At 38.5% G+C, this 18,222-nt stretch overlaps 2 protein-coding genes across 2 annotated transcripts in view; one reads left to right on the top strand and one right to left on the bottom strand.

Annotated features, from left to right (window-relative positions):
- Positions 1–13: 13 nt before the first annotated feature.
- LOC143401304 (uncharacterized) lies at positions 14–17,619 on the bottom strand. Its single transcript, XM_076858593.1, has 2 exons — positions 17,362–17,619; positions 14–156 (listed from the first exon to the last, which is right to left on the bottom strand). Exon 2 carries the CDS (start codon positions 131–133, stop codon positions 14–16), a length of 120 nt encoding a protein of 39 aa, XP_076714708.1. The 5' UTR covers positions 134–156; positions 17,362–17,619.
- The window catches only part of Fbxo9 (F-box protein 9), a 49,587-nt gene continuing 48,555 nt past the window's right edge, over positions 17,191–18,222 (top strand). The window contains exon 1 of the mRNA XM_076858591.1: positions 17,191–17,829. The gene's annotated coding sequence lies outside the window, so the exon portion shown is untranslated. The remainder of the gene's footprint in view (positions 17,830–18,222) is intronic.

Genomic DNA, 18,222 nt, shown 5'->3' with positions numbered 1-18,222 from the left:
CCGGACACTCATCTCAGGGCCGCGGCGGTTCAGTCCTGCAGTGATAGCAGGCCTCCCCAGAGTGTAACCAGATTTTTCGATGGCAGCAACAGCACAAGGTATTCAATAGAACGTGACTATCTCCCAAATACATATTTTCAAAGATCAGTCTTCTGCCTATAGAGAAAAAAATGAGACAAGGACAAATGCTAATATACATTTTAAGTTTTTATATTTTGATAATCTAAGTCAGGGGTCAGTGAACTGTAACTCCCAGTCCACCACCCAGTCTTGTGAATAAAGTTTCATTGGGACAGAGTCATACCCACACACTTGCAGACTGTCTGTGGCTACAATAGCAAAGTTGATGTTTGTGACACTGTATGGCTTCCAAAGTCTCAAGTATTTACTGTCTGGCTCTTTACAGAAAAAAACTGTCAACCCATGGTCTAAATAATGTTCTTTTCCAACACTTTATAAAACTAGAGATACCATGCTTAGAAAGTAATGAAATGAATCAGCTCCAATTCAATGCTTTTCTACTGACCATTCTGAGCAAACTCTTCCCAATAACTATGGTTGGTGAAAATTGCTGACTTATGAGAATTAGTCCTAAATATACTGTTAGGTTCATTTCAGCTACAATTAACCATGGAGACATGTAAAAAGCCACAGAAGGCTAACATTAAGTTAAAAAGAGAATCAGCATGTACTCCATAAACTCTTTGTGGCTAAGCATCAACAGTATATTTTTTTACAACTAGACATTTAGAAGCTAAACAAAGAACTAACAATTCAAGATTTATAGAGTATGCCCCTTTTAATATAACTCAGTTTTGTGGTTTTTTTTAAAATAATAAGTCGCTGATTTTTTTCACTTATATAATTGAGAGTCAATCAGTCTGGAATATGGACAATAGATTAGAAAAGGCTAGAATCTGTTAAATTTACTGAAGATGATGCCTGTGTGCCATCAGAAGAACATAGCCTTATTTTTGGAAAACATACCCTGAAGAATTTACAAACAGAGGAATTTATCTGTAAAGGAATTGACATCTCCTGACTTACCATGTGGTTATGTCTTGAAAAAGCCACTGTAAATTGAAAATGCATTTAATACACCTAACATCCCAAACATCATAGCTTGACTTAACTATCTCCAAGTGCTAAAAACATTTACATTAGCTTACAGCTGGGGAAAATCATCGAAACTTACAAAGCCTATTTTATGATAAATTTTTGATTACCTTATGTACACAGAGAGATAGGAGTTATAGACATGATGGGATGTGAAAACACAAAATACAAGATCTAAAAAGTGCTGGCAACATAGTGCGCTGTAGATTATCAGCTGCTTCTCCTCTGATGGTGTGCCCGACTGGGACCTGGGGCTCACTGATGCTTCTCAACAATGAGAGAGATTATGGTAATAAATATTGCTAGGTTGAGAAAAGATCAAAACCCAAAGTTCAAAGTATGGTCTCCACATAATACATGTCACTTTCACAAGTTGAAAAACTCTTAAGTCGAACGATTGTAAAGTCAAGGATCATTTATACTCTCAAGTGAGTAGAACAAAATAGTGTGTGTGTGCTCACCTGCACAAAGCTTCAGGGAACAAACAGGGTAAAATGTTAACAGTAGGTAAATCTTTTTTTTTTTTTTTTTTTTTTTAACAGTAGGTAAATCTTGGTAAAGGATAAATTATGTTCTGAATTGTATCTCCCTCCCTCGAATTTGTAATTTAAAGCTCAAACTCCCAATGTGACTGTATTTGGAGAATGAGCCTAAAAAGATAATTAGGTTAAATGAGGTCATAGGTCATAAAGGCAGGACCCTGATAAGATAGGATGAGTGCTACACAGTCCCTGCCATGAGGGCCTTCTGCAAGACATATACCTAAAAGCTAGAAGAGAGCCCTTGCCTGCAGAAATGCAATCCTATGAGAACCTTGGTCTTAGACTTCACAGTCTCTGGAACAATGAGAAAATAAATTTCTGTTGTTTAAGACACCCAATTTATGATACCTTGTTTTGGTGGCCTGAGCCAACCAAGGATATATGAAGCTGTTTGTGCTGCTCTTGTAACTTTCCTGCAAATTTCAAATTATTAATGATTAAAAGTGTCAAAAATTCTCCTCAAAATGGTACAGGAATTAAATCTTTAAAATAACAGGTACGTCTTACTAAACATTTATTTTAGCTCAAAAAACAAAAGTGTAGGGGCTGGGGTTGTGGCTCAGCGTCGAGGCCTTGGGTTCAATCCTCAGCACCACATTAAAAAAAAAAATTAAATAAAGGTATTGTGTCCAACTAAAAAATAAATATTAAAAAAAAGTGTAGACTTATTTAATGTTGACTTGTTCAGAAGACAACACTGTAAGAGCGTTCCTCTGCCTATGGTCACTGTTTTAGATTCAGGGTACACTTCAACATAACATAAAAAGGGCATCTGGGTCACAGCATCAGCAATCATGGCTATGCATTGTTTACTACTCTTTTTCTTCTTTCTCATATTTATCTTCATCTATTTTTTGACATAGCACATATGTTTTCTATAGCATCATATTTATTTATAATAATTTATTTCTCTAGCAAATTAAAACTTCCAACCCATCATTGCATGTCATCTCCCTTTAAAAAATAAATCACTGGAAATCTGATTTGTCAAAAATCATCTAATAAACTATGTCTTTTATTTAAAAAAAAAAAAAAGGCAGCGTTGTCCTAGAGATAACATGGTCAATTAAGGTTTTATTTTGTTGTTGTTGTTAGTTTGTTTGTCGTATTTTAACCAGGGTATATAACATAATCAGGATTGCACTTTATAATCCAGTTAGACAATTTTAATTCATGTTCAAGCAAAGCTAATTTAAATTAATTTCTTCATGTTTAGTTTTTTGTGTATATAATGAAACCATGTCATAATTGTATGCACGTGAAATTAGTAATCAAGTGTGTGCCTTTCAGCCTTCTACCCTAATTGCACAACCTTTTCTCATAGGACCTATTTTCCACTCCTTTAATTATCTTTGGCATTCATCTCTGAATCCTCATATACTTCTCCATTTCCTTGATGAATTCTGTTGACCAAAACTTAATAATGACCTATGTTGGGCTGAGGATGTGGCTCAGTGGTACAGAGCTGGCCTACCAAGTACAAGGCCCTGAGTTCAGTCCCAGCACCACAAAAATAAATAGACACATAAAGATTTAAGAAATAATAATAATGATCTATGTTAGAGTAATAGTTCTTTTTTTGCATTGGCATTACCAATTATTAATAAATAATAATCTACCAATTATTAATAAATAATAATAATAGAAATCTTTCTGTGACAGCTAATGCCTCACTTAAGATGTATAATTAGATCAAAACTTTCCTAGATTATCATGGAGAAAACTGAATGAATTGAAAACTTTACTGAAATGGAGATACATTGAGTCCCCCAACACAATTGCAAACACCTGTAAAACACCAGCTACTCAGGAGGATGAGGCAGGAGGATCCCAAGTTTGAGGTTAGCTTGGGCAACTTAGCAAGATCTTGTCTCAAAATAAAAAAGGACTGGGGATGTAGCTCAGTGGTAGAGCACCCCTGGGTTTTATATCCAGTATTGCCCCCCCCCAAAAAAAAGAGAGAGAGAGAGAGAAAGAGACAGACAGACAGACACAGAGACGTTCATTCAACACACAGTTACCCTAATATTCCTCCTTGCTACAGTTTGTCATATTATCAAGGAACAAAATTTAGTTATTCTGGCAAGATCTTACTCTTATCACAATACAGTAGTTGCTTTCTAATATGTTGTTTCAGGTAATTACATAACAATTGTACAACAGATTAGAGTAGTGTCTCTTTATATGCCAAGTTGACAGTATAAAATTCTAGTCAAATTTTACTGAGATGCTAAACATTATACAAGGCTTTGGGGACATATTAAGGATATAAGATAAGAGTCTTTCCTTTAAATAATTCACATCTGACACATAATAGAAAGTGATGAGAGAGAAGAGCCAACTCTTGAAAGGACGGAAGAGATCAGACAATCCTTTAGAGAAATGACAGTGCTGAGATACTGAAGAATAAGCAATGTTCATCACTAGAAGAGAGAAAGGTGGAAAAAACTGTGCAAACGATTGGCAGGTAAAAGAGCTTCACATGCTCACAGGAGGGCAAAAGCCTAATGGTTCTTACCCTCACTGAACATTAGAATCACCTGGGGAACTTTTAACATCTACTGATGCCCACTTCTACCCAAGAGGCAGGTCAAGAGTGGGCACAGAACTTTGGTAGCTCTGAAAGCTCTCCAGGTGGGGTTAGGGCACCAAATCAATGGAAGACAGTGGAGAAATAGCAGGAACTAGCTAGAAACTCAGGGCAGGGACTAATTATGAAGGATATGTGCATCATGTAGGAGTTTGGTCTTTATTCTGCAGAGGAAAGTTCTCCAGAGTCTTTAAGCACAGAAACAGCAAGAGAAGGATCCCTATGGAGATTAATAGATGTTAGAATTCAGGCAGAGAGAGTAGTTAGAGGGCTACTGTAATAGGCCAGGTGATACATGAACAAAGGCACTAGACTAGGTGAATCTGAGATACCTAGGGACATTCACTTTGGGATAGGGAATGTGTGGGCATATGTTTTTGGCAATGTTAAGAGATGTGGGTTCTGATTTCTGGGGTATTAAATTCTAGGTATGTATAAAAGCTCTCACCAGAAATTCTCAAAAGGCGGCTGCAAACAGGTCTAAGGCTGTTCTATTTAGTTCTTATAGGAACACAGCATTCAGACAAGGCTAATGGACTGCACAACTGTGGAGTATTGCATTCACACAGAACACAATGTAAATGTTCCCAGCAGAGTTAAACAGGGCAGCCCTGGGCTCAGACCTAGGAATGCAATAGTCTCACCACATCACTGAATTCCTGTTCAATTTCAGATGCCAACTGCAAGAGAGAGAGTAAAGAACATAGTCAGGGCCTAAATGAAAACACAAGAAGAGTAGATGAAGAAACACAGGATGCTAGAGGCAAAGGAGAATTGGGGAGTCAAAATAATTATTTCAAGTATACAAAGGGACAACATAGAGAAAGATTAGCTGCATTTATGTATGAACTCATAAAATAGAACTATGATCGCTGTCACAGTTTTCTATCCTCACACTGGTGAATTAGTTCTCATACAAAGAAAAAAAAATGAAATGGTATTAGCCAAATTAGCTTCAGACAAGAAGCACTAATGAGCCCACAATCGGTTCTAAGCATATCCTAGCAAGAAGTGGTTATGTTCATGTGAGATCCCTATTTTTCAGTTATTCATCATTTTTGTGGTGGCCCAAATATGTTGACTCATATCAGAATCAGAAAGTAAAGAAAAAAAAAAAAACCTCATTGTTGCTCTGGGAAAACAACAGGGAAATTGGACAATGCCCTAGGGAAAAGAAGGGAGCTCTGGCAGATGCCATTGCCTGTCTACCCAACAGCCACATTACCCTTATTGCTTAGTTTATAGAACTGATTTTATTCAGAATTCAACATAGTTAGGCTCAGGAGCCCCCTACTCCCACCCCGGGGTATAAACTAGATAAATCTAAGCCAAGCAAAGCTATTGTACTTACTACTGAAAGCTGTTTAGGACTACAACTATGGCTCTCACTTATGGGAATAAAAGGAAGTGAACTGGTGAGGGAGAGGAAGGCTTCTAAGAAGGAATCCACTCCCTGATAAAGACAGTTGACAAAGAAGCTGCCCCACATTTCCACCATGAGCATGGTTGTGTAAAACTGAATTATATAGGGCTTAGGAAGCCTGGTGACTATAAGAAATCATCTCTAAAGACGAGAATTCTGTCCACTGAGGATGAACAAAGAGGCTTAGTCCTCCATGACATCAGTGGGCTGCTGCATGATCTCTGAAAAAAAAACAAAAAAAAAAACTGCCTTTGATTTCTTGCTAGATGACCTAATTAAAGGTCTTTGTTGCCACAGTCACTATTAGTCTATCAAGTACAGATGATTGCATTCCAGATACAGCAGGCTATGGCTTCACTCACAAAGGAAATGCAATACAAAATTCTACACAGGGGGTGATAGACCTTGATAGTTAACATAGTTTTAAAGGTATGTAGCTGGAGACAAATTAGAAGTAATTCTCTATTAGCCTAAGGTTCATTTTTAACCCACCATTATGTGCTTCCATTTTGGAAGAATATCTAATATAAAAATGACATAAACCTACAGTGATGCAATAAACAATGTTAAAAAAAAAAAAAAAAGGCCCTGGGTATCATTCAGGGTTACCTGGACAACTAGCTAGCTGGAACTGAGGCTTCTATCTTCTACCTGGGTTTTTTCTAAACCAGACTCCTTTGGAACTTTAAGTTCCCCACAGGGTGAGCAGATGCTCTCCCAGAAAACTGCTATCCACAGCTGGCATCTAAACTCAGACTGCAAATTCTCTGATTATTCCCCCTCAGACAAGACTGTTCTCATGCCCAAGGCATGTTCAACAAAGAAGGTGGATCAGTATGGCTCTCCATGAAAATGATAAGAAACTGCAACCTCCATTTCTTTCTTGCTACTCTTGCTTTGAAAGTTTCTCCAGTAGAACCTCTTCCTCAATCCATGCTGCATGAGCTTCTAGAATCCGCCCTAGCCCTGTAACATGGCAGGTGGCAATCATGAATGGATCATACCTTGCATGACAAGTAGAGTCCAGTGGGGCTCACTCTGCATGTCACTGATGAAATTTACCACAGTTACCAGCAGAACTTATGTCAAAAGCAGCAAGAGAAAACAACTCTCAGGTTTAAGCAGGAAAAAAAGGCTTGAGCACATTAACAACTATTTTTATTGTAATTCTTCTTTGATATTTAATGGGAGACATCTAAATCTAGAGTCCGTTCTTTAAAGAAGAAAAAAAATACCAAAGATGTAAAATGCATATGTGAAACAGCTATTTTTTTAAGTTGTATTCCTGGATAAATTTTATTGACCCAAAGTTTTGGAGTGCTCTTTTAAAACAATGACCACAAATATTCCCTGTGTCTTCAATTATATCTAACTCAAGTTTCAATTCAGTATAGAAACAAAGCACCACCATGCCACTCTGGTTCCACTCAAGCATATCTTGTCTACTCCTCTCTACATCTATATTCCACTTACCCCTCAGTCCAAAAGTAGAAGTTTCTACCATTGAGTTCTTTACAACTTGGTAAAAAGACTAACACATATCTTTTCTATGATTGTGAGATCTACTTACATTTGTGTTGTATGATATAAAAATATGTGAAATACTTATTTTTATAGAATATGTATTTCAAGCCAAGCACAGTGGCACATGACTGTACTGTAACTCCAGCAACTCGGGGAGGCTAAGGCAGGAGGATTGCAAGTTTGAAGCCAGCCTCAGCAGAAACCCTGTCTTAGTGGTAAAGCAGCCCTGGACTCAATTCCAAGAAGAAAAAAAAAGAAAAGGAAAAAAAATACACTTATTTACTTATTTCACATATACAGGAATAGCTAATTAGGTTTAAGAAGTTACAAGTATCAATAAAGTACCACAGAACTGAAAAATTAAGCATAAGGAACTATGCTCAGTACTGAGATATAAGATCCAAAGAACTGTGGGAGTAGATCAGACTTCTGGGAACTTTCCATCTAGCTGGTAGGTAGAACACATACAAGTTATTAGTAAATGTAGCATTTGGGGTGAGTTCCTGGGAAGAGTAGAGACAAGAGTGCTGCAATGCACAAGTAAGGAAAAAGTCACCTTGGAGATCACTGGCAATGGAGTCTTGGAGAAGTTTCTAAATATTAGTCTCTAAATAATGGCTGTTTTCTTTCTTTAAGGACATGTTGCTTGTCCATATTCTGAATCATGTATCACTGACAAAAAATAAATTTTAAAAAATACAAAAAAGTTTTTCTTACTAACTGTATTAGTTCCCCACAGCTACTGTTAACAAATTTCCATAAACTTTGTAGCTCAAAATAACAGAAATTTATTCTCTCATATTTCTAGGAGCCAGAAGTCTGAAATCAGTTATCATTGGGCTAAAATCAAGATACCAGCACTTCTTCCAGAGCCTCTAGGGGAATCCATTTAATGTCCCTTCCAGTTTCTGAGGGCTTCCAGCACTTCTTGGCTTGTGACCATATCACTCTAATCTCTGTCTCCATGATCACATTGTCTTCTCTACTGTCTTCAAATCTCTCTTCTCCCTTCCTATCTCCTTTTAAAGGATTTGTGTTTGCGTTAAAGTCTACCCAGGTAATCCAAAATAATTTTCACATTTCAAACTCCTTAATTTAATTATATCTATGAAGTGTACTTAATTATATAAGGTAACATTCATACATTCCAGGGATAAGGACCTGGTGTCTTTGTGGGCTATTATTTATTATTCTTTAATACAACATCCCAAAGACTTTCACACAATTATCTAAATTATACAGCACTGATATTCATTCATTCAAAATTGAGTACATTAGAAAATTGGGAGGTTGAGGTAAGAGGATTACAAGTTCAAAGCCAGCCTTAGCAACTTAATAAGGGCCTAAGCAACTTAGTGAGAATCTCTCTCAAAATAAAAAATAAAAAGGGTTAAGCACCCTAGTACAATCCCTGTACAAAAAAAAAAAGAAAGAAGAGAAATCAGAAATCTATGCTTACCCAATGAACACAAGGGCTTTCCTTTTTGAAGTATAGAGGATTTCTATTTAACTTTGCACAGTGGACTGAACTTCACACCTCTAGCCTGAAATCTCCAAATACATGACATTAGCATATGGAGTTTTCACACTGTGTTACCATGGGCCACAAATGGGCAGCCTGGGTGGTGAATCTAGAAGTGTGTTTTGAGTCTATGTTTAAAAATAACAAAGTTCATATATAAATCCAAATTTGGGGTTTCCCTGGAAAACCAAAAATTTAACAACACAGGGTCTTCTGCCCTCCATAGCAATAGAAACCTAGAGAAATGCTACTAGCTTTGTGGCTGGGTATGCTCTGCAGTTCTTCAGGACCCTATCTTCCCTGTTGTCAGGTGCCATTGTTTTTTGTCTGTTTGTTTGTTTTTCAATTGTCTTCTGTGTGTCTGGTTTTACTAGAAAAAAATAAATAAATAAATTCCTGTTCCTATGCCCCTATCCAACGTGACAAAGCAAAAGGATGAAGAAAAAAATTCAAAAAAAAAAAAAAGTTTTTGTTTAAAGAAAAATTGAAAGAAAAAAATTCTCTTTTTTAGAAAAGAAGCACTATTTCTGACCATTTGACAAGCACACACGCAGCTTCCTTGAGTCTTGAGTCTCTTCTATTTCCCCCCTACCACTGAGTGTGTTTAAGTTCAGCTCCTGGTATAGACAGCTAACACTGCCAGGAAGAAAATGGAATGTAGGGGCCCATTCATTATCTTGGGAATTAGCATGTCAGAACCAGCATACTCCTAAATACCACTGAGTCACAGAGTTAACCTGAATGAATCACTCATTATAACTAATACACACAGAGTGTCTTCATACATCAAATAAGCCAAAAATGCAATGATAATAATCAGTAAATCTGCAAGTCGCAGATTTACTAGTAGCACTAACCAGCCTCAGTAGATGCAAAGCGAATGCAGATGAAGAGGGACTGGGTCCCAGTTTTCACTCAGCACTGGCCAACTATAACTTCTTAGGGCACTTCTTGGTTTCCAGGTTTACTTTTTCAGTGGAATCAGGCATTGGACTCAATGATGCGAGGTGATTCCCTCCTTGAATGCTCTGTGATTTTGTGAAGCTAGAGTTTCTCTAAGATGGATAAACATTTCCACTTTTCTCATCCCATGCACAAAGGCTAATGAAGAAGACAGGGTTCTCTATGCTATGCAATGTCTCTCAGTCAAGAGAGGAACAGGTACCCCAGTGCCTCAGCCGGGCCCCAAAGTTAAGAATCGCTTCCTTTTCTTCCATCAGTCTAGCTAACGCATAGAGTTTCCAGAGCCTCCTGCTCAACCCACACAGACAGAAATAGCTAAGGGTCCTCACCCATGACAACACCTCACCCTTCACCTCACTGAAGGTGAGTGACTCTCAAGCTAGTCCTCTGCATGTCCACCAGAAGGCAACCTGTACCACCTTTAGCTTTGTGTTTGCACACAGCAGGTCCTCAAAGACTGTTTGGCCCAAATTTGAAGTTTAAACTTAGCAATTTATTTTCTGTACCTCCTTATGTAAGTACTTCAAAACTCTCAGTGCTTCTATTTCCTCATGTCCAAAGTGAAGATCAGAAAATTGTTTGACTTGAACAGAAATGTTTTGAAGTTCTGAAGTGGAAAAATAGTAAATACCATAGAATGCTGGGGGCCCTCAATCACAGAGAGGCCTCTCCATGCTACCAGATCAGGTCTTTGGCCTTTGGGTAAGGCTGTATCCCACAAACAGAGAAAGGATTCTAGCAAATTTGAAGTACACGTTATGACTTTCCTTGCTAGGCTATATTGGGGAAGCCTTCCTGTCGTTCTCTGCCCCAATTCCCTCCCCTCAGCTTCAATCCTCAGTGGAGGCAAAGAACATCTGTTCATGACCACCAGTTGACTAACATCAGGGGCCCTGCTCATTCATAGCCCGGAAAACAAGCTGGGAGCCAGGACAAATGTATTTTGTTTTTTATTTTGAAATCCTAATAGTCATGGGATAAATGTCACAATTATACATTTTTTTTAAAAGATCACAGACATAAAATTATGTGCAAACTTGGGATTCTCTGGGAGTTGTGATTTACCAAGCACATTTACACTCTTCAGACCCTTAGAAGAAGTTTGCCTCCCTAGTCTTAATCACTGTACACTGAAAAGATTCTGTTATGTTCATCTGTCCTCATAAGAAACGTGGATTATGTGCAAAATTCATAAATGACCCTTTTCATGATACTTTTGAATTCATTCTACCTTTACAGGCTTATAACTACATTTCACATTCTAGATTCAAGTGTTCCATAACTTCATAAGAGTGAATAAATTATTTTAAAGGGGTACTAAAAATAATAAGTATAGCTTGTTTATGACTCTAGGGCCTAATTCTTCTGTCCATACACATTTTGGCAAACAAATCTTTTATGCATTTTGCCCCTTACAGGAGTGCTTTTTTCTTCATTGAGAACAACAGCTAGCTACAAGGCCAAATGATCCTATTTCTGTGGAACTTGCTTTATCTTTACCTTGACAGAGGACTTCACTTAAGATGTTTTCAGTTATTGCCTCAACTAGATGGTAACAGAAGACAATCAGTTATTCTGGTGTGCTTTCTATGCCCAAGAAACTGCTTCATGCTTTTTTCCCCTACTCCTCTAACCCTAGCTTCTGAGAAAAGAATTCCTCACGCTCCAGGTCCTAATCTCCTAAGAAGGGCCTATGGCTCCCCATCACTTCTCCTGTACCACCAAGGGTGCTCATGCCCCACGCCTGAAGGAAAAATCTTCGATCACCTGCAGATGATTTTCAACTATGACACATAGGTGGCTTTTGTGGAATGTGAAGAACTAAAGGAAGAGCAAAATGCTCAAGGGTTAGAGAAAAAAACCTCATCCGGAGTTGTGTGAAACTGGATAAGCTGGGGTGAGAGCTCCCCAGCTTAACAAAGAGCAGCGAGGGAGCCAATAATCTCACTCCAACTGTTTGCCACCCCATGTTTTAGAGGTGGGCAGGATGGGTGAGATTAAGATGGGGGAAGGGACAAATAAAAACATCATATATTCATAATCTATACAGATATTACACATTTAACTAAGGAGTGGACCTCAGTATAAGGCACTTCACTACCATATATAACAAATAAATCAACAAATCTATTAAGGAAGAAACAGGAACTTAATACAAGAATAAAACAGAGTGGGGGTCAGCAAACTTATCTGTGAAGGGCCAGTGACTATTTTGGGCTTTGAAGACTACATGTCTGTCATGTAGTGACTGAACTCTCTTGTTGTAGCGCAGAAGCAGCCATAGACCATACATCAATAAATGGCTTCACCATGTTCCAAGACAATTTTATTTACAAAAAACAGGCAGCAGGTAGGATATACTCCACAGGCCACAGCTTGTCAACCCGTGAAATAGGAATCCCACATATAAGCAAAAACATTTTTGCTTACTTCAGCACTTTTCATATACAGCTTATTTACTTCCAGGTTACAGGGTCACCTACACAAAAGTGTGTTTATCACCAGAACATAAGCTCTGTGGGATAGAAATTTTGTTATGTTCACAACTGTATTCCTGATATCTAGAAGAGTATCTAGCATACAGTTGGTACTTATAGGTTCTCATAAGAAAGATGTATTGAATGAATGAGTGAATGAATGAATGAGCAACTATAGACCTCTGAAGGTAATTCTGATTATTGCTGATTTTCCTGTACCATGAAATTCACCCCATTGCCATCCATAATGCCCTCCTTTTTCTTTTTTCTATTCAAAATTGAATAATGATAGTGAGACTAAGGTACCAAAATATGAGTACTTCTAAAAACGTAACATTAATTTGGAAAACATTGGCTTTTCAACAGTTAAAATAACAGAAAGACATGTATATCTTGCTTTCCTCTCATTCAACTTTGTTTTAGTTAAATCATTCTGATAAATTCACTTTTAAAACAAAGTAAATATGCAAAAAGACAAAACCATTAACTGGTATATTCTGGGAACTTCAAGTTTATGCAGATTAAGGCTGAATATCCCTATCCAAAATGCTTGCCATCAGAGGTGTTTCAGATTTGGGATTTTTTTCCCCAGATTTTGAAATATGTGCATATTAAATGAGATAGCTTGGGGATGGGACCCAAGTCTGAACATGAAATTTATTTATGTTTCATATATATTGCATATACATAGTCTGAAGGTAATTTTATACAATATTTTGAGTACACCTGTATTTTGGCTGCCATTTATCACATAAAGTCAGGTGTGGAATCTTCCACCTGTAGTATTAGGTCAGTGCTTAAAAAATTTCTGGGTTAAGAATGCTCAATCTTTAGTAACATTCATGGTCTTGTCCAATTAGTAGGTAGACATTACATTACACCATAATACTTTATCCTTGTGGTTCTGGGGCATTTATCTTTTAAAGCAGTCACAAGGGCAGTCACATATCAACAGCACTTCATCACAGGTCATTCTGTACCCAAAGAAAGGTTAAAAACCGACTTTGAGCTTTCCTCAAAAAAGTGTGGTTCTCCCAATTCTCAGTTATCATGTCATAGATTTTATCAAGGGCCCAGTACAGAACTCCATCATGGTGGAAAAAGTATCAAGTAAAATGTGAGGTTCTACGGTGGCCATTTCATTTCAAAAATTGAGTTAGGATAACAAACTTAAAGTCTAGGAAAATTTTTAAAGTATGATAATAAATAACTGAATGCTTATTAGGGTAGATTTGAAAGCTAAGTTCAGTATGATCTAAGTTGAAAGCATAATGTTAAGGAAACCCTCAGACCATAAAATAAGAACTCTTTTTTTTTCTTCCTGTAAGGGAACTTAATGATCATCCAACATTCTCACTTTGAAAGATGAGGTTCAGAGACTCAACAAATAACAAAAGAATCTTTGTTATCTTCAGAAATAGCATATTTTTTAAATGTGTGAGTATATCATGTTTTATTCTACAAAAGATGTACCACAATGCCTCTTCCTTTCTTGGTATGTGAATATTTTGCTAATCCTGAGCCCAAACTTCATAAGTCAATCTACATAGGCTATGACTGTAGCCTGCACAGCGAGTCCCACCATGAGAGAGGAATTTCTTCATGAGTGGGGGACTATCTGCATTTGTCAATGAAGATTTCAATGTTCAAGGCACAGCAAGTGAGACACTTAACGTACAAGGACACTTCAATTTCCTTGCAAGGAAATCGGGAATGGAGGCAGCCTTCTGCTTGTATTAAATATTTCCCCAAAATTTGTTGAACAGTGGTAATTTCCTAACATCAGTCAGCAGATCAAGAGGAGCAGAGTCTGAGCATGAATGCACACACAACCTCAGTTATCATTTTCAGGTGACTCTGAGTGGCTTCTTTTACTTTTCTTCACTGGCTGCAGTAAAAACATCTCTGATTTTCTCCCTGCCACAATATTTCCTTAGAATTTTAATGCTATCTGTTCTGGAAAATTACTTGATTCATAAATTCTTTTTACAATGTAATTTTCTAGAACATATGCATTTTTATAAGAAAGTTAAGGCTATGATCCAAAGGTAAGCACAGCTACACACTAGCATACAGTTGACCTCAAGATAACATAAGTCATTCAGGACACACCTCTGTATATTCTCCTAGTCACCCACATCACCCATAAATACCAAGGGTCACAGGAAGTAGATTGCTGATATTCTAGTCATAAGGCCTTCTCAGAATGCCATGGCTAAAGAATGTTGATAAAAGAATCAACAGTAAGTGAGATACTATTCATATACTTACATATAAAGGTCACAATACGCAGAAACTGCCCAAAAACCACAGGTAAGTAGTTCTGCATAAATCACATACTCATATACTCCATAAGCAGAAAAATGCTTTTATAAGGGCAGACATCAATAGAAGGGTTAGGTACATCTTTAACTCAGTAAGATCCTATAAAAGAAAATGGAAGAGCTTGCTGCAAGAGCAGAAGTTAAAAAAAAAAAAAAATTTTCTTTTTTTTTTTTTCCAAAGGCAGAAGTGTTCCTGGCAAGGTTCAGATGGAAAAATAGCAACAGATCCCAGAAGCAGAGCTGTAGCCAGGAATAACTTAAGCTCAAGTCATATTCAGTAAGGGCAGAATAATACTTACTAAGGATTCACAGCATAGTTACCCTGATCCTCTGGGCCTCTTAGCTGACCCATGACTTATGGTCTATTACAAATCTGACCATAAACATTTACTAAATATATGCCACATATTCAGAACTAGTCATTGTCAAGGGAGGAACAGAACTTTGTCAGGTGGATGGCAGTTACTGAGTAGGCACTGTAGACCACCTTCACACCACAATTGGCTGGGGAAAACATTCCTCTATTTTACACTCGAGAATCGTAATGATAGAAAAATTCCACATGGCCACGTGACTAAAAAGAGTAGTCAAGCCCTGACCACAATTCTGCCTGACTCCAAAGCCCACAATACCACATTACCATGCATAAAATATGGCTCCTGACCTAAGGAGGCTTAAAATAACCTAAGAGAATTGGAGATCAATACAGGCAATGTAATGAAGGGCTAACAAACAAGTTTCTCAAGTCTTTAAAGAAAGAGAAATGAATACTTAGAGAAGATATGATAAAAAAGTAGGACTTGGGCTCCTCCCCAAAGGATGGAGTTGTACAGAAGAGTGGAGAGGAGGAAAGGAATTTCTAGAGAAAGCAATATAAATGACATTTCAGTAGAAACAAGACTGGGCCTCTCAGGACAGAAAGAAAACCAAAGAATCCTTTGCACAAAGAAGGGTGAGGCTCATTATGAAAAATCTTGAAAAAATCAGACATACTAGAATTGACTTGAGATAATAGATCATGGAGAGGAACTAAAGTTTGCAAGGCCAGAAGAGACATGATTAAAGGATCATTTAAGAAAATTAGATGGGCAACAGAAGGCTGAAGAGCCCAGAGAAGGAAGCTTCTGTTCATTTGTTCATTCATTCATTGGGCAAACATTTATTGAAGGCTCACTAAGAGTCAGTCTTGGGAGGCTGAATAAAAGGTGGATCCAGTGCTGTAGGAGAGGAAGTGCGAGGGCAGAAGTAGAGTACAGAGGGAATGATCTGTAGAAAACATGTTTAAAGGTCTTGATGACTTGATAATACAAAGGATGTCAGAAATGAAGGAGAAGATCATAAAGGGAAATTCCGAAGTTTCAAGATTGACATAATTTCCACCTTTACTAGCAACCTCAAAAGGCAACGAGGATAAAAACAAACAGCAAACAGGGAAAGTATGAAAAGGGCTTTGATGATGTTGAAAAGTCAATAAATAAAACTCCAAATGGCCTGTTCATTACCCTGGTAGTGCCTGTACACGTTGTAGGGAAGAAACTTCAGTGAGGAAAAACACTTCTTTGTGACTGCTGTAAATGCTCTTGCCTTGGCAAGGAAGACGGGTTGTGCTTACCCAGGAAGCTCTATCAAGCCTCCAACACGGCCTTCCACCATCTGAACCATGGCTGCCCCCTTCCCACCCAGCCACCATTTTGACTTGGCAGAGGGGACAAGACAAAGTGGAAAGGGAGAAACCAAAAATGTGCAGGGTCACTGTAGGGTTAGACCTTAGGATGGGAAATGGTACAGGATGTCATTTAAAATAAAAAATCCCAGCACTTCTCTCATTTCTACACCCACTTCCTACGGTTTTATAATTCTTGGTCCTCAAATAGATAGGAAGAGGGTTTTTTTTTTTTTTTTTTTTTTTTTTTTTGGTAAAGATTCTTTACCAAATTGTAGAACTTTGTTCCAAAACTATTTCAAATGTGCATATTTATGCATATATTAACTCCTTGCACAGTTAGGCATATGGCTGAGGCACAAATTCTTCTTAATAATTTATATGTTGATACAAATTTAAAACTCATTTAAATTTTATATTCAGCATTGGCACCATTCACTATTGAGGCACACCCTGAAACCCTACTCACTAGGAAATGAAAACTGTAACTATCAAACTTCTATTAATAAAGAGTGCTGAAGGCCAAAAAAATAAATAGATAACGAACATCAATACCTTAGAAAAATCCAGTCCGCTGGCAAAATTCAGGGTGGTATTCCCTCAGCCTAGCCCAGCTTTATAGCAAACGCAAAATTTTACTTAGTTATAGTGGGAATGAATGTTCTTCTCAGCAGAATGATGCATTAAACTACGTTCTACAAAAGCTCTTACTGTTGTTGTCAAAGTTTAAAAGGCCAACGTTATAAAAGAAACAGTTATTCAGTCAAATCCTTCAGTCTCCTTCTCAAAACATCTACTCAGGTTAGTAAAACAGAAATCAGAGCAGAAAGAAATTCAGTGAAAAATGGTTGCAAATAAGTATGTGGGGGTTCTTGCTCAGACAGACCCCTTGCGGGACAGCCAAGGGCCTAGTTAAGAAAATTGCAAGACCAAGTCCTCGACATCCCCAGAGAGGATTCGAGAGGGCCAAGATCTTCCCCCCTCTCTCAGAGGAAAAGGTAAACACACCCATCAAAATCGTCCAGACTCGGGAGTTTTCATGCCAGGAGAGAGACACCCATACAACCGCGGTTTCCGAGGAACCACAGCGGCTTAGCTTCTTCCTGCCCCCCCAGGCTTCGCGGGGCCATCGACAGGGGACCTCGGCTGCCCCAGCCCATCCCCACCCCGCCCGGCAGGGCGGGGGTGCAGCCCCTCCATCCACTAGCCCCACTTACAGGCGCCGCGGACTCAGGCGGGGGCCCGCCCCTGCGGAGAGCGCTGCTCGTCGGCGAGTGGGGCGCCGCCGCCGGCCCGGGAACTGGAAAGCGGGGCGATGCCTGCTAGGATGGGCCGCAGGCTCCGCGCAGGGACGCCCGGCAGGTCCGGCGAGTCGCCCGGGCCGCGGGGCGCATGGCAGTGCAGCTGGAACCCGGCTGCTCTCCAGCCTCCTTCAGGAAAACAAACAAAAGGCAGGGTGGCTGCTAGTGAGGACGACCGGCCGCTTTCCCTGGGAAAAGTTACCCTGCAGCTCCCCTCGCTGGCCCTGCGCGTCCCTGCAGCGCGGCCAGTTCGCCCTGCGCCCGGCCGAGGAGGCTGAGAGCTCGGAACCCGGCTGCCCAGGACCCGAAGTCCACCTACAGATCGGCTGTCAAGATTTAGAAATGGAGACTGTCGCTGCATGCTCTGAGCACCACTAATTAAAGGTAATCCGGCTGAAATAAGTTCCTGGTTTTAAAAAACATAAGCTGAGGTTACACGACATTGTGAGTACAACCAATGCCATTGAATTGTACCCTCCCAAATGTTTAAAACAGCAAATTTTGTTATATATATATTAGAAAATATATATATATATTATAATAGAAAAATGTTTAAAATAGAAATTCAACCAATTCACTGTAGCATTCCCTTGAATCTTTAAGAGTGTCTACAATATTAGCATCTTTAATTTAAAAGACTGAATTCCTTATTCAGTTTGGGAAGCTTAATACATGTTCTCTACACAATATTTGTTCTTTCTGTGCTATTTATGTTTCATCTAACACATATGCCTTTTAAACATATTATCTTTTTCACAATTATATTATAGACTTTAC

This window comes from Callospermophilus lateralis, chromosome 6 (genome assembly GCF_048772815.1).
Source record: "Callospermophilus lateralis isolate mCalLat2 chromosome 6, mCalLat2.hap1, whole genome shotgun sequence".
Lineage (NCBI taxonomy): Eukaryota > Metazoa > Chordata > Mammalia > Rodentia > Sciuridae > Callospermophilus > Callospermophilus lateralis.
Note: the sequence above shows the minus strand (reverse complement) of the source record. Positions and strands in the feature narration are given on the sequence as shown.

Coding starts and splice junctions, on each gene's coding strand:
- LOC143401304 (XM_076858593.1), bottom strand. CDS start 133: ATGTATTTGGGAGATAGTCACGTTCTATTGAATACCTTGTGCTGTTGC.